Below are 13,936 nucleotides of genomic sequence, written 5' to 3'. Positions count from 1 at the left end.
TAGTAGCATTTCAACATCAAACTAGCATGCTTAACAAACGGGTAAACCAAAAGTAGTTCCAAAGAACAGTCAAGACTCACATTATCCCAACGAATCACAATGTCGGACCCTTAACACGATTCAAGACACCAAATCCTACATGGATTCCTAACATATCGTTCTAGACATACGAAGCATTAATAAGACTCACAAATAGCCCAATAAAATACCATCGGGAAGTCAAAACATCAATACCAAGACAAAAGAATCACGGGGAACAAATCCCCGCCAACAACCCACCATGTTCCCCGCGGGTACACAACCCACCAAGCATTGTACCCGGCAGGTGGCACGGCGGGTAGGCCCCTGCCCGCTGTTCTGCCCGCGGGTACCACCTCCTGTACACAAAAATCCCTTCGGGGATTTTCAACCACAAGGCCAAGTTCAAGTCCAAAACACCCAAAATCTCACACACAACAACAATATGACTTGAACCCAAGAAATGGCCAAGCAATGGCATTCAAGAACCCAAAGAACAAGCTCTAAACATGCATCACCACAAGACAATGCATCAAATCTTACAAATAAACACAAGAATCACAAGTAGAAGCCAAGAAATCATCATTTAAGTAAGAAATTAGGTTTTGTAAAGCATGGGTTACTTTGTAGACTAATAACTTCCTCTTTTCACCCTTAAAAAGCCTTTCCTAAAGCTCCTCTTCCACACCAACTTCATACACAAACCAAAACACAACAAAGATCCTATCTTTAGAAAAAAACACCTAAAAGAAGGTTAAAAACACCAAAAGACCAAGCATCTTACCCTCCCCTATGCTCAAGGTGAAGAAAGTAGGAATCTTGGGAGACAATCTTGCAAGACTTGGATGCTCATATTCTAGCTTGGAGAAGAAGCTAAACCATTTTAGAGAGAGGCTAGAGGTTTTTGTGTTTAGATTGAAGGATGAATGAAATGGAAGAATATTGCTAGGTTAGCTTGAATCACAAACCTGAGGTAGAAAGATATTTCTACCCTTACTAATGTTGGAAAGACAAGGGAACAAGGGCACAACTCAAGAAGCACAAGGTACAACCCTTTGACTTAAGTGACTAGTCAAAATCTAGTCCTTCGACTATTGAATTTCAGGATTTTTAGGAATAGGTTAGCAAAGAGACTTGGATTAATTCTTTAACAAGAAGCAAAGAGACTTGGATTTTTAGGAATAGGTTAGCAAAGAGACTTGGATTTACGGGGTGTCACATCCTCTCCCCCCTAACAAGAAGCTTCGTCCCCGAAGCTTGGGCACGACGAGTTCAATCAAACGGGTAACAACGGATCAACAATGTGACAAAAGGAAGCAAGAATATCATTAAACAAGACTTCAATGATCCAAAAGGTGTAAGATTTTCAAGAATCAAGAAAAAGCAAGGTTTCAAAAATCACAAAAGGAGTTTTCTCAAGCAACAAACACTATCACCACCTTACGGACAGCTAGGAGCCTTCTACCCCACACCTAAACTCAAGCGACTAGATTCTAACGAAGCAAAACCACTAAACCAACCACCCAAACAACAAGCTAACAACCAAGGAAAAACAAGAGAGAACAACTAAGCACAGCCAACAACCAACAACTACCACACGGCAACAACGAAGAAGAGAAGAAACGAGCTTACCCCAACACTGGCTTAAGAGGACTCATCCTCCGACTCCTCGGTATCCTCGTTCGAGTCTTCCTCAGCTCCACCACAGCTAGAACCGGCCTCCAACCTATCTAACCTCTGGTTGACGGTAACAAACTGAGCCTTCATGAAAGAGAAGCCTTCCTCAATCATTCAATTTTGCTGACGAAGGAGGGTCACCACACGTTCCTCATGTGTCATTGCAACATGCTCCTTGTTGGTTCTCATTTCCTTCCTCCTTACGTTCTCTTCACTTTCGGAGTCACTCTCCTCAACCTCCTCTGCTTCTCCTCCTTCTTCTTCCTCTTCTCTCTCTTCTTCACATTCGTTCTCAACATCTCCACCCAAGCTCTGCACCACTAGGTTCAACTTTCCAACAGGAATTTCAAGCTCTTCAACTAACGAACTCCTCTCGGCAGGGGCTTTCCTTGCGACCTCTTCAAGAGTGATGTAGTCACCATCATCCTGCTGAAACAGTTTGCAACTGCGGAGATTTGTGACATCTAGAACCATCTTGCCCACCGTCTTGGGCACATAGCCTTCAACACTCACTCCCGTCTTGACAAAGATCTAACTTAAAACCATGCCATAAGGCAAACTCTTCCGGTTATGATCTCTACAGTAGACCATATATTGCAACATCGACGCAGGCAAGTTGAACTTCACCTTGTATTTCAGACAAAAAGTAAACGTGCACTCCAGCTTACCCAACAAGCGACTCTTATTATTGTTAGGCAAAAACAGTCCAAAATGAAGCATTACCAAAATCTTTTGCTCGGCGGAAAGCCACTTCCTCTCCGGCCTCGTGGCCTGGGTGAACTCACTAGTTCTTCCCAACAGATAACTCAGATAATTCCGATAACTCATGCTACTTGTCTCAATCCAAGAGTCACCACTATACTGCGAGACTCCCATGGTTGTCAAACTCAAAAGCTGAGCCAACCGCTTTTCGGTCAAGACAATTTTCACACCTCCTACCTTTGAGGTAACTTCCAACTTTCCACCATCTTTGGTCACACCCATGATACGGTAGAATTCCCTTACCAAACTCGGGTAAGTCTCGGTCCTAATTGCGAGATACCCATCCAACAATCCTTGGTAATTCAACAACTCCAACAAAGAATTCGAAAAAGAATTAGGATCAAAAGCTTTACCTTACAATTCTATTCTTCTTAATCAACATGGTCCTCGAGTTTTGGAACCTAAACTCTTACCTTGATCGTCCCTTTGAATCAAACCTCGTTCTTGTATTCCTAGCTTCTAATGATTCTGTGCAAGGTGGCAACCTTATTTCCTAAGTTGCAACTTTGATGACTTTGATCCATCTCCTAAGTAACGTGCTCCTTGAGTTTCTAAATCTTAAAACCTTTCACTTTAATATTTTCCGTTGAACCGCATCTCTTCTTGTGAGCCTTCTTTCCCCTGAGTTACCTTTCTCCTTTGTTACAGTTCCTGCTTTGGATCTTTCATCCGGACCGAAAGTTTTGAAGTTTTCAAGCGCTGCTTTGTAGAGAGTTATGGGTTGTGTGTTAATGCAAGTGTTAAGTTTGCAGCCTGCATCAAGTTAGCCCAAGAGCTAGGGAGAAGGACATCCTGCTCGTGTTTTGGAGCTGACAGTAGTAGCCTTTGTCTAGAAGTGACGGATCAAGTTCAAGCGGATGCCGAGCTCAAGTTGTGCAGTGTGAGTACCTTGCTTCCTTTGGTTGAAGAAGTCAGCGGCGATCAGTTGAAGACGCGATCCTTGTTTTTTGATCCCGAGTGATCTAGCTTAAGAGGTTCTCTTAGTGTCCGTTCTTAGTTATAGCTTGTTCCTTAGCTAAGACGTCTAAGTCTGGGTAGATCGGTGGTTAGTTTTAAGTAGGGAGTTAAGTTTAAGGTTGGAGTAGGTTTTCCCTTCAGGTAAATCTTCTATCTATCGCTTCATTTTTCATTCTTGTCTCACCTTTACGAACCTTCAGCTTATTTCTAAATCTATCAATCTTTCCACTTTGATTTGAATTCTTGATTAATTCCAAATCCTATCTTTCATCGTAACCTTCATTCTTGATACGACTTGTAGTCCAGTTTGTTGACCTTACTCAACCCTTGTTGCATCTAAGCTTCAAGGACGAAGCTTCTTATGAGGGGGGAAGAGTGTGACATCCCGGAAATTCGTGCCTTAATCCCGAATTAATTCCTTATGATCCTATCCTAAATTCCCTTTGAAATTAGTTGAGGGACCAAATTTGACCAAATCCCTTACTCTTTTAATTTGGTCAATGAGTTGTACCTTGGGTTTTAGACCTTGTACCTTAGACTTTGCCTTTCTCCTAACAAGTTTTGGGAGGAAGGGGCCCTTTTGGTCATTTCACACAATGCAAGCATTAAAACCCTACCCTAACCAAGGAAATCCAAATCACTTTTCAGGATTTCCCTTCTCTCTACATCTCTTTCTTGCTCCCTACTCCTCCTTCTCTCTAGGAAATCCTAGGGTTCATCCTCACAAGTTCTTCAAGGAATCCCAAGCCAATATTCTACCTTTCCAACTCTACAAGGCTAGGAATGGTAAGATCTATCCTTCCCCATCTTTTCCTTAGATGATTCCTCCATCTTTTCTCTAAATCTTTCTTCTACCTTGTGGGTTTTGGGAGTTTGTAGAATATCTAGTGGTGGGTGAAGTGCTAGGTTGTTATAGAGGAGCTTTGGTCTTGCTTTGAGGTTGAAGAAGGTGTTCTTGGTCTACAAGAGGTAACCCATGTGACACAAAACCTATTTTCACTAGATAATAATAATTGTTGGCTTCTATGTGATATTCTTGATGTGTTTGAGTGATTGGTGCATGATCTTGTGATGATGCATTTTTAGAGCTTGTATTTAGGGTTCTTGAATGCCATTTTATGAGTTATTCATAGGTTCAAGTCATATCTTTGTTGTGTGGAAGATTTTGGATCATTTGGACTTGAACTTGGCCTAAAAAGTGATTTTTCGCGAATGCTGATTTTTGGGTGCAGGATGTACCCGCGGGTGGAGCCCTACCCGTGGTCCCCCCCGCGGGGAACATGTTTGAGAAATGGTTTGGGGTTGTTTTCCCACCCTTTCGCCCATTCATGTGTGATTCTTTGGCCCCCGTTTGATTGGATTGTTGAGCTTTTGTGTGTCTCCTTCTTGTTACGTATGTCTAGAGCAATGTCTTAAGTATCCATGTTAGGATTTGGAGTCTTGAATCGTGCTAATGATCCAACCTTGTGATTCGTTGGATTGATGTTGAGTCTTTGTGGTTCATTGGAACTATTTTGGTTTACCCGTTTGATATGCATGCTAGTTTGATGTTGTAATGCCAGTGTGTGTGGTTTGTTGTTTCCTATTGAGGTTGGCAGCTTGTATTGACCATCGTTGGTGTCGGATTGTAATCCTTCCTTGTTGAGTATGGTTTCATATCTTCGTTGTGATCCGTTGATTGATTCCTATGATGGTGTTGTGTGTCTAGTTGTACCTTGATTGCACAGTTAATGGTATGGGACATTAATCACCAAGGTACAGATGTGGTCCTCGTGGTGGCCATGGATTACTATGATGAGATGTTTGAGCTGGTAAAGTGGACAGTGTGGGGACTTATGCGTGAACGGACCGGTAGTGTAGCTCCGGATGGCCGTTGGATACTTTACTTATGGGCAACATGGGAAACTTATTGTAACACCCCCCAAACAAGACCTATATAAAAGCCTTAACACATGCAGATTATGTGACAAAACTAGCACAGCGGAAGATAAAAACGAAACTGTATAAAAAGAAATCCAACAGGGTGTCACGCCACGTCTACCAAACATGGTAAACGCTACGGCAAACAATCTGCAAGTGTGTACATCTATCCCAAAACATCAGTCTAACTACATCGGCGCACAAGCCACAAAAGCAAGGATAAAGGTGCTAAGCTACCAGGCTCTAGACATCGCGCTCGTCTAAACATCACCTGAAAGATACAAAGATAAACATTAGGACGACGCCCGGTCAGCGAATAATGCTGGTAACCCACCAATACCGTTCAGTATCATAAATAGATAGATATAAGTCATAAAAACCATTTTCGAAACGAAATACATATATATAAGTCAAAACCAAGATCAACTGTCAACACAAGACTCATCACTCTCAAGGATAACACAGGAACACATCCCAAACCACAATGGTTAACCACACGCAAGGATAAAGACTCACCCAACGGCAACACATGCCACAACAACACAAGCCTCCGTGACTACACACGTCACGAGAGAAGATCACACAACGCCGGCTTTACAAACCCTCGCAACATCACCCATCACGAGTTGGTATGCCTTCCTTATGCCCTGTTCCAACCTTATGGCTACCCCCAACCTTGTACCTTCTTTCCAACCATTACCTCCAGGAATCCCTGTACTTCTTAGTCCAACCTTATTCCTCCTGGACCGTCGTCCCCCACCAACAACCACCAACGAACACCACCAATCACGGCAACACATGCCCGGATAACACAAGTTATCCCCCAAAAACGTGGACCCATCACTCAGGCCACAACTCCATAATCACGTCACGGCCACCACGAGGATCGCTGCAATACCTTGGTGACTAGTGTCCCATTCCACTAATCGTGCAATCCAGGTAGAGCCACACACGCACCACAACTCAACAAGAGTCAAACAACGGATCACAACGAATGTATGAAACATACTCAATCAAGGAACGGGTCACAGCCTAACGACAACAAAGATGAATAACACAAGTTATCATCAACCAAACGGAAGGTACAAACCACACACACGCTAGCATTAAGATAACAAACTAGCATGCTTATCAACGGGGAAACTCAAGATAGTTCCGAGGAACACACAAGACACCTCTTGGTCCAACGAAACACAACGTTGAACACTTAGCACGATTCAAGACACCAAAGTCCTACATGGGTACCTACCATATAGTTCTAGACGTACGAAACATCAAGGAGACGCTCAAATAGTTCCACAAAAGAACAACGGGAAGCCAAAAGACCAAATACCGAGCCAAACAAATCACGGGGAACAAATCCCATCTCAACTCCACTGTGTTCCCCGCGGGTGGACCCACGGGTAGGCTCCCACTCGTGGTTCCGCCCGCGGGTACACTACTCACGAGGCTACATGTTCCCCGCGGGTGGGCGACGGGTGGAGCTCGACCCGTCGTTCCGCCTGCGGGTACATCTACCTGTGCAAAATAATCCCTTCGGGGATTTTCTTCTCCAAACACAAATTCAAGTCCAAAACATGCCAAATCTCACCAAACACAAAAAAATGACTTGAACCATGGAAAAAATGCCAAGCAATGGCACAAAGGAACCCTAAACACAAGCTCTAGATATGCAATATCACAAGACAAATGCATAAACCATCACATTTCATAGCAAAGCACATGTAGAATCCAAGAAATCACATATAGGTAAGCAAAATAGGTTTTGTAGAGCCTGGGTTACCTCTTGAAGACCAAGAGACTTCACTTTACACCACAACAAGCTCTCCACAAGGCTTACTTTCCAAACCCACTTCAAGATTAAACCAAAAGATCATAAAGATCCTACCTTTAAGAAAAAGACAACTAAGATGGAACCAAAAACACAAAATGAACTTAGATCTTACCCTCCTAGATGCCCAAATAGGTGAAAGGTTGAATCTTGGAAGCAAATCTTGGAATCTTGACAAGGGTCTCAACTTGGCTTGGAGAATAAGCTACACTTCTTTTCCAGAGAGCAGGTAGAACTATTTTCTAAAAATTGTAGGGAATGAAATGAAGAAGTCTTCTAGGTTAGGTTACAATACTAACTCTTGGTGAAAAGACAAGAATACCCTTACTAACCCTTAGAAAGTGTAAGGAACAAGGGAACTCCCCTCAAAGCACAAAGTACAACACAACTTAAAGGTTGACTAGTCAAATTCTAGTCCTTGAGTATTAAAAATCAGGATTTTAGGAATTAAATCCTCAAATCAAAATAGGATTAATTACTCAATTAATCCATGGATTGAATGTGGATTTTTGGGGTGTCACATCCTCTCACCCTTCAAAGAAGTTTCGTCCCCGAAGCTTGGGTACGACGAATTAAAAGCGAACGGTAAAAAGGAAACGAAATTGTGACAAGAAGTTCAAGAACAACTCTTTTGGTCAAAGACTCAAAAAGAACTCACAAGGATTCCCAAAGCAAAGAAGAAGGCATTTCAAATTCAAGGATTGGCAAGAGGTCAACAAACGGATAGATTGAGCATCAAGAACTCTAGCCTCAACACAACCACCAACTTCTAGACAACAACCAAGGACTAAACTACTAACTCCAAACACCACTATCAAACTAGCTAAACAACAAGGCAACAAACAGAACAAGCAAGCACACAAAGCACACAACAACCTATCACCAAGCTAACAACGGCTAAGAAAGAAACAAGAAGGAAAAAGCGAACGGGGTTACCGCAACACAAACTAAAACTCCTCGCTCTCCGACTCCTCGGCCTCTTCGGACTCCTCTTCGTTTTGTAACGTATGGGTTACCTTTGTAGCCTAATAACTTCCTCTTTTCACCCTAAAAAAGCCATTCCTAGAGCTCCTCTTCCACACCAACTTCATATAAAAACCAAAACACAACAAAGATCCTATCTTTTAAAAAAAGACACGTAAAAGAAGGTTAAAAAAAACAAAAGACCAAGGATATTACTTTCCCCTATGCTCAAGATGAAGAAAGTCAAAATCTTGGGAGACAATCTTGCAAGACTTGGATGCTCAAATTCTAGCTTGGAGAAGAAGCTAAACCATTTTAGAGAGACGCTAGAGGTTTTAGTGTTTAGATTGAAGGGTGAATGAAATGAAAGAATATTGCTAGGTTAGCTTGAATCACAAACCTTAGGTAGAAAGACATTTCTACCCTTACTAATGTTGGAAAGACAAGGGAACAAGGGCACAACTCAAGAATCACAAGGTACAACCCTTTGACTAAAGTGACTAGTCAAAATCTAGTCCTTCGACTATTAAATTTCAGGATTGTTAGGAATAGATTAGCAAAAATACTTGGATTAATTCTTTAATTAATCCTTAATTAGTGTTTGGATTTACGGGGTGTCACACGGCATCTACTCAAAACCTGTAAAATCAAGGGATAACACCCGGTCAGTGAATAATGCTTGTAACCCATCAATACGCGTTAAATAGCATAATATAGAAAGATATAATCAAACCCATTTGGAACGGAATACAATATATATCACTTCAAAACCAAGGAAGGAAGTCAACATCAAAGACCATCACACTCTCAATAAAAACGAGGATCATCAACCTCACGACAAAGACAAGACCACAACCAATCATAGACAACACAACTCAGGATGCAGCCTACCATTCACAAGGTAGAATACATCAAGACATACTCAGAAGCAAGAAAATCACATCCACATAGTGACAACTACATGTCACAAGTCTCATAGTTCCAACCTTATGCCCTGTTCCAACCTTATAGCTACCCCCGACCTTATCACAGTTCCAACCATTACCTCCTAGTGCCACCCTGTACTTCTGAGTCCAACCTCCCCCTCATTACCAAGAAGACTAAGGCTCAACAATAGCCTCAATCAAGTATCAACAAAGGGTACAACGATTTGCATACGATCACATCATAGGAATTAATCAAGAGATCACAATAAAGACATGAGACCATACTCAACAACAAAGGATTACAATCCAACACCAAATGGTTGCCAACACAAGTTGCCAACCCCAATACGAAGGAACAAACAGCGCATATTAGCATATCACATCAAACTAGCATACTTATCAAACGGGTAAACCAAAATTAGTTCCAAAGAACATTCAAGACTCATATTAGCCCAACGAATCACAAAGTTAGACCCTTAGCACGATTCAAGACACCAAATCCTACATGGATTCCTAACACACCGTTCTAGACATAGAAACATCAAGAAAACTCACAAATAGCCCAATAAATCAACATCGGGAGGTCAAAACATCAATACCGGGAAGAAAGGATCACGGGGAACAAATCCCCGGCCAACATCAACAATGTACCCGCGGGTGGGGCCACGGGTGGGCCTCCACCCGTGGTTCCGCCCGCGTGTACACACCCACGAGGACCACGTACCCCGCAGGTGGGGCAGCGGGTAGGCCTCTACCCGTCGTTCTGCCCACGGGTACAACCTGTACTCCAAATTTCCCTTTGGGGAATCAACAACAAGGCCAAGTTCAAGTCTGATAGGCCTAGAATATGTGCGTATTTTATATATTATTCCATTGTGATTTTAGGTTCATTATTATTAAATTGGATTAATTTTGAGTTAAATCTTATTAATTGTGCACTCTTTGACAGTATGGACTTAATTGAGGGGAATCATGAGTTTTGGGGTCAAATTGCAAGAAAGCTTATTTGATGATATAAAGATGTGTTCAATTGAAAGAAGATTACAAAGTTTAGGGGTGAATATGTGAATCTTAAAAAGCTTTTGGTTAATTCTGGAGGGTTGAAAACTTACAAAAGAAAAGGGAAATTATTTGGTTTTATTGGCGCAACAGAGAAAGGAAAAGAAAGGGGATTATATATATTAAGTTAGGGGTTGCTTTTGTTTTGAAGAAGGAGAGGGACGGCAGAATATTGGGGAATAGGGGAGACGGAGGCGAACAGGAAAACGGCGGAGAGAAGAATCAGAGAGCCTGGGTGCGCGGCAGCGACTTCAGTGAGAAATTTCTGAGCTTCAATCCCAGCTATCATCTCTTAGGCTTGAATTATTTTTCTTCCTTACTTTATTTCTTGTTTAAATTTTCAGAATGATGTTCCCTGAACAATTTATGCATTTAATTATGATTATCGGATAGAATTTTAATTAGGGATTTGGATTAGCCTTGATTAGATTAATTGACTATTTTTCATGTGTTGATTCTTCTAATTTCAATTTAATAATTGAATTTGATTATATTTATTGTATGTATTTTAATTGTGGATTGTGTGACTGGCCATTACATAATTCTAATATTAGGGTTCATAAGAAGAACTGACAGGTGAATTATGAACCTAGAACTCGTAAGATAAACACAATTGACCTAAACTAGACATAGCTTTAGGTATTTGTGGTGATATTTGATTGTTGCTTAATGGGTTTAATTAATGTTGGTGAGATATCGACGGATGATCACAGTTAATTGGATACAACCTAGTAGCTCGACGGAGTATTAGGATATATTTGAAGCAATCATCACTATAGTCTTAAGAATCAATACTTAGGAGAGTTAGTTAATTATCTAATAGGTGAACCCCAAATCCCTAATCTTTTCTCAATTGAATTTCCCTTTGCTTTAAATTCATAAATATTCTTTTAATCACATTAATTCTATTTATTTGCGAATTTCCTTATCAACAATTTGATTATTTAAGATAACAGTTAATAGTGTTCTTCGTGGGATCGACCCTGGAATACTCCAGGAATTTATACTGTGATTGACTCTATGCGCTTGCAGATTATAGCAATCAAGTTTTTGGCGCCGTTGCCGGGGAACACTTTATTAAGTTGTTTTTTTAAGTTTTTCTTTTCTGATTTATTTAGGTTGTTAGGTTTGTTATTATTTTATTCTTATTTTTTTACTAAGTTTTTGTTTTTCCTATTTTTATTTTATTCTGTTTATGAACTTAAGGCGTTCACTAAGGCATAAAAACGCGGAATTATTTCCTATTGATCTTGAAATTGAGCGTACTTGTAGAAAAAACAGGGTACGAAGGCGGCTTGAAATGGCTGAGAACAATAGAGTGGGTCAACTGGATGACCCCATACCACCAATAGTTCCACCTCCTCACAATCAAGCAGCTCAACCACGTCTTCGAGACATCCAAAGACCGGTAATAGCTGTTAATCCCTCTTGTATTCAATTATCTGATGCAGCTAGGAATTATGAACTGAAGACTTTCCATCTGAATATGCTCCCTACCTTTAACGGTTTGGGAAGTGAAGATGCTTTGGGTTTCATGCGAGAGCTCTATAGTACGGTACAAACTTTACCTTTAAATAATTTATCTGAAAAAGAGCTTAGAATGAAATGTTTTCCATATTGCATGAGGGGTGATGCTAGGCAGTGGTTGTTAAATTTCCCAGAGGGTACTTTAAGAACTTGGGATGATGTTTACAATGCTTTCATGTTTAAATATTATTCATCTCAAAAGACAATGGACTATAGGAGTAGGATATGCACTTTCACTCAAAGAGAGGCTGAATTATTTCATGAAGCATGGGATCGTTTTAAATTGCTTTTGAACCAATGTCCACACCATCAATTCCCATTGTTATTGTTGACACAATTCTTTTATGATGGTTTAACTCCTAATTGTCAGTCTCTTGTAGATACTGCTGCAGGTGGATACACAGGTGATAAAAATAGTGATGAATTAGAAGCTATCTATGAGAGATTAGCTACTAATTCTCGACAAAAGGCAGTGAGAGGTCGAAGAGCTGTTGTGCATGAAATTAGCACACAATCTGAGTTGACAACACAAATGGCTGAATTGACTAAACAGATTACCTTGTTGATGACTCGTGATAGTTCGAATAGAGAATTTTGTTCTTATTGCAATACATATGGTCATAATTCTTCTGTTTGTATGAATGCAGAGTCATCACAACCATAAGAGGAAGCTAATTACATGGGATCCAACATGGGTAGGCAACCACCCAGACATGATCCATTTTCTAATACATATAATCCAGGTTGGCGAAATCACCCTAACTTCTCATGGAGAGATCAAGGTAATGCAAGACCAATGGGACCACCCGGATTCCAGCAACAAGGACCATCAGGATTCCAGCAGCAGCAATACAGACCTTTCCAGCAGCCACCTGCACCACAACAGTCTCAACTTCCTGCTCAGGAAAAAAAGCCTCAATTGGAGGAGATGTTTATGCAATACATGGCTAGCCAGGACACGATGATGAAGAAAATGGATGCAAAGATTGATAAGGTTGCACAGTCTAACCAAGCATCCATTCATAATTTAGAAGTGCAAGTTGGTCAGTTGGCAAAATTGGTTGCAGAAAAAGATCGAGGTAAGTTTCCTAGTAACACTGAAATAAACCCTAGGGAAGGAGCTATGGCTGTCACATTAAGAAGTGGTAAGATATTGAATGAAATTATGAAAGAAAATGAACCCACGAGGGTTGAGAAAGAGAGTGATAAAGAAGAGGATCAAGTGCCTAAAGAGAATTCTAGTGATCAAAACCTCAATTCCTCTATAGTAAAACCTTATGTACCCCCCATTCCATATCCACAAACGTTACAAAAGAGGAACCAGGACAATAACTTTAAAAGATTTTTGGAGGTTTTTAAAAAATTGCAGATTAATATTCCATTTGCAGAAGCACTTGCTAATATGCCATCTTATGCCAAGTACATTAAGGAAATTGTGTCTAATAAAAAGAAATTGGAAGAGTTTGCTACTGTGCACCTAAATGAGGAGTGTAGTGCTGTTTTGCAAAGCAAATTACCTCCTAAGCTAATGGATCCAGGAAGTTTTTCTATTCCTTGCACTATTGGTAATACTGTCATTGATAAATGCTTATGTGATCTAGGTGCCAGTATTAACCTTATGCCTTTAACTCTTTTCAATAAGTTGGAAATAGCTTAAATGAAGCCAACAACAATCTCTCTTCAACTTGCTGATAGATCAATCAAGTACCCGCTTGGAGTAGTGGAGGATATCTTGGTAAAAGTTGGTAAATTTTATTTTCCTGCTGATTTTCTGATTCTTGATATGGGTAGTGACACAGATACATCTCTTATACTTGGTAGGCCATTTTTGTTGACAGGAGGAGTATTAATTGATATGCCTTTAGGGAAATTGATTTTTAGAGTAGGTAAAGAAAAAGAGGAATTCTCTATCTCTAAGGCTGTAAAATTACCAACTTTTGATGAATCATGTCATTTTGTTGATGTTATTGAGAAACCTTCAGAAGAAGAATTTGTTAAGCATTCACCTAGTGAAACACCACATCCACTTGAACTTAAACCACCTTCATTGCGGTTCAAATACGAATTTTTGAGTAACAATGATACTTTTCTTATGTTTTCTTATGCTCATTTACTTCATGCAAAAGAAGAGAGATTGTGGAGAACATTGACTAAAGCTTGGCATGACAAAAATAATTTTTGGAGAGAATTCAATGTAGGGCAAGAAGTTTCGTTGTCTAATTCTTGTCTTAAGTTTTTTCTAGAGAAATTGAAGTCTAGATGGTTTGGTCCTTTTATGGTCACTAGAGTTTGTTCG

The 13,936-nt window shown here is 40.4% G+C and overlaps 1 protein-coding gene across 1 annotated transcript; it reads left to right on the top strand.

The window, feature by feature from the left end:
* Positions 1-12,331: 12,331 nt before the first annotated feature.
* LOC109176734 lies at positions 12,332-13,297 on the top strand. The gene has a single exon (XM_019326129.1). The coding sequence runs from the start codon at positions 12,332-12,334 to the stop codon at positions 13,295-13,297; it is 966 nt and encodes a 321-aa protein (XP_019181674.1).
* Positions 13,298-13,936: the final 639 nt, after the last annotated feature.

The sequence above is a fragment of the Ipomoea nil genome, unplaced genomic scaffold, assembly GCF_001879475.1.
Source record: "Ipomoea nil cultivar Tokyo-kokei standard unplaced genomic scaffold, Asagao_1.1 scaffold0755, whole genome shotgun sequence".
Classification (NCBI taxonomy): domain Eukaryota; kingdom Viridiplantae; phylum Streptophyta; class Magnoliopsida; order Solanales; family Convolvulaceae; genus Ipomoea; species Ipomoea nil.
Note: the sequence above shows the minus strand (reverse complement) of the source record. Positions and strands in the feature narration are given on the sequence as shown.

Excerpts from the sequence above, each read along its gene's own strand:
- LOC109176734 (XM_019326129.1), top strand. The coding sequence starts at position 12,332 with ATGGGTAGGCAACCACCCAGACATGATCCATTTTCTAATACATATAAT.